This window comes from Populus alba, chromosome 12 (assembly GCF_005239225.2).
Source record: "Populus alba chromosome 12, ASM523922v2, whole genome shotgun sequence".
NCBI lineage: Eukaryota > Viridiplantae > Streptophyta > Magnoliopsida > Malpighiales > Salicaceae > Populus > Populus alba.
The window spans coordinates 4841472-4844005 of record NC_133295.1 but is presented as its reverse complement, the minus strand read 5'-3'; the positions used below and the strand labels follow the sequence as shown (position 1 = coordinate 4844005).

General features: G+C 35.6%; 1 protein-coding gene across 1 annotated transcript; it reads right to left on the bottom strand.

Moving 5' to 3' along the window:
• Nucleotides 1-1466: 1466 nt before the first annotated feature.
• On the bottom strand, nt 1467-2334 carry LOC118046278 (uncharacterized). Its single transcript, XM_035055107.2, has one exon. It carries the CDS (start codon nt 2157-2159, stop codon nt 1668-1670), a length of 492 nt encoding a protein of 163 aa, XP_034910998.1. The 5' UTR covers nt 2160-2334; the 3' UTR covers nt 1467-1667.
• Nucleotides 2335-2534: the final 200 nt, after the last annotated feature.

Here is a 2534-nt window from a genome sequence, read left to right as displayed (position 1 = left end):
TAGTTTGGTGCCCACTTGCTTCGGTCTTCACTTGGTAATGGTAAGATTTTTCTTAGTATAAGATCTCATTCTTTGAATTCTCTTGGTGGGACTTTTCGGTCATATGCTTTGACCATCCTTCTTTAGTATAGCTGGTGATGGAAAATTGCAGCCAACCTCTTCTCACTTATCATATTTAGCTGCTCATATCTTACTTTAGCCCATTCAGCTTCTTCTAATTTAGATTTTATTAGCACTCTCAAAGATGGAATTTCTACTTCCAAAGGCATCATTGCCTCCATCCCAAATACTAATGAGTAAGGTGTAGCTCCAGTGAATGTCCTTACTGTTGTACGATATGCATGCAAAGCAAAAGAAAGCATCCCATGTCAATCCTTATAAGTTACTACCATCTTCTAGATAATCTTCTTGATATTCTTGTTTGCAGCTTCGATAACACCATTCATCTTTGTTCTATAAGGAGACGAGTTTGAATGTTTAATTCCACTTCACACACAATTCTGTGATTATTTTTCCATTAAAATTTTGGGCATTGTCGGTCACTATCTTCTCAGGTGAACCGTACCGACATATCAAATCTTTCTCAATGAAGCACTTGATCACTTTTTGAGTTACATGAGCATAAGAGCTGGCCTCCACCCACTTTGTGAAATAATCAATGGCTACTAAGATAAATTAATGCATATTGTTAGCCTTTGGGTTGATTGGCCCAATCACATCTATTCCTCACATTGCAAATGGTCATAGTGATGTCATATTAAACAAAAGAGTTGGAGGTGCATTTATCTTATTACTATACACTTGATATTTATGGCATCTTCTGACATAATCAATGCAATCTTTCTCCATGGTCATCCAAAAGTACTTGTTGTTTCTGCGGTTGAAGTAAACCACATAAAAATTGGTGTTTGGTAATGTATAAAAGGTGGTTTACTGTTTGTGGGACCCAGTATTCTTTATGTTTAAAACACGGGTTATTCAAAAGTAGCTCCAAGCTGCTTCTTTGTCTGCACAAAAGTGAACAATGCATAGGAAATTTTCACTCTTTCCTGTTCACGTGAACAATAAAAAATCTATACTTTTCATTTTTTTTAATTTTTAATTGTGTTTTTATTTGAAAAACTAGTGTTTAACATTATTCAATGACACTACATAAATTAGAAAAAGATCACATGATGACGTAGCATTTATAGAATTTAATCGTAATCCTAATTTTGTTTCTAATAATATTTTACCTGATTTTATTGCACGCTCAAAAAACCATGAAAACTATAATCCTTAGTCAGATAAATTTCGAACATTATAGAATTATAAATAGTTTAAAAAAATAAAAAAAAATATTTTATATAAAATATTATTTATTTTATAATATAATATCAATAGTTAAATCTCCAATATATAAATTAAAAATAATTAATATTAATATATATATTTTTTAATTATATATAAACTTAATTTAAAAAATATTCTTAACAAAATATATTAAATTACTTTTATTCAACTACAATTTTAACCATAATTTTATAGAAGACATTTATTCCACTACAACTTTTTTCAACATATAACCACACAACTCCCCCAGATACAAAATACACTCTCAATTTATACCCCACCGGTAGCAGCATCATCCATTGATCAAATCAGTCGTCACCGTCCAAAATAAAGATCTAGGAACCCGTGTTAGCGGCCATCATCTTCTGAAACTCCTCAAAATTAACACACCCATCACCATCGGAGTCAACGTTCTTAATCATCTTCACGCACTCGTCCACCTTACACTTCATCCCCAACCGGCTCAGCACCTGGTGCAACTCCGCCGTTGAGATCAGCCCATCACCGTTCTGATCATACAGATCAAACGCGTCCCTCAGCTCAGAGGCGGCGGTCGCAGTGGAGGGCGATCGACAAAGCTGCGCAAACTCTGCCAAATCAATGTGTCCGTCCTTATTGGTGTCGACATCCTCCATCACGCGGCAGAGCTCCTCCGTGGTGTAGGTAGACCCCGTGGATTTCAGCACTTCTCCGAGCTCCGAAGCTGAGATCTTGCCGTCACCGTTTGCGTCGAATTGGTCAAAGACCACCTTGAGCTCCTCCGTGTCGTCGTGTTTCACGGCGGTGGTGGGTTTTGGTGCAGTGGTTTTGGGTTTTTGGGTTGCCATTTTTCGGAATTTTTTTAAAGGGAGGAAGGAAAGCGAGTTTCCGTTGCACGAGTAAACAGAAAGGGGTTATGGAGGGTGAGGAAAGGAAACTAGAAATTTATATAGGATGACAGGAGAGAGGCGAACACTACAGATAAGGCGTGTTTATTACACTTTATAGACTGAGAGAGAGAGAGAGAGAGAGAGGGATTAAATATTTATTTTTGACAAGTATGGGCAAGGGAGACGGAAAAATTGGATAGTCCATGCTGCTTTTGGGAATTTCATGGATTAAGGTCGAGTTATTCGTTGCCTTGTTTTTTTAAAAAAATATATTTTAATTTAAAATATATTAAAATAATATTTTTTATTATTTTTTAATTTTTTTTATATTAG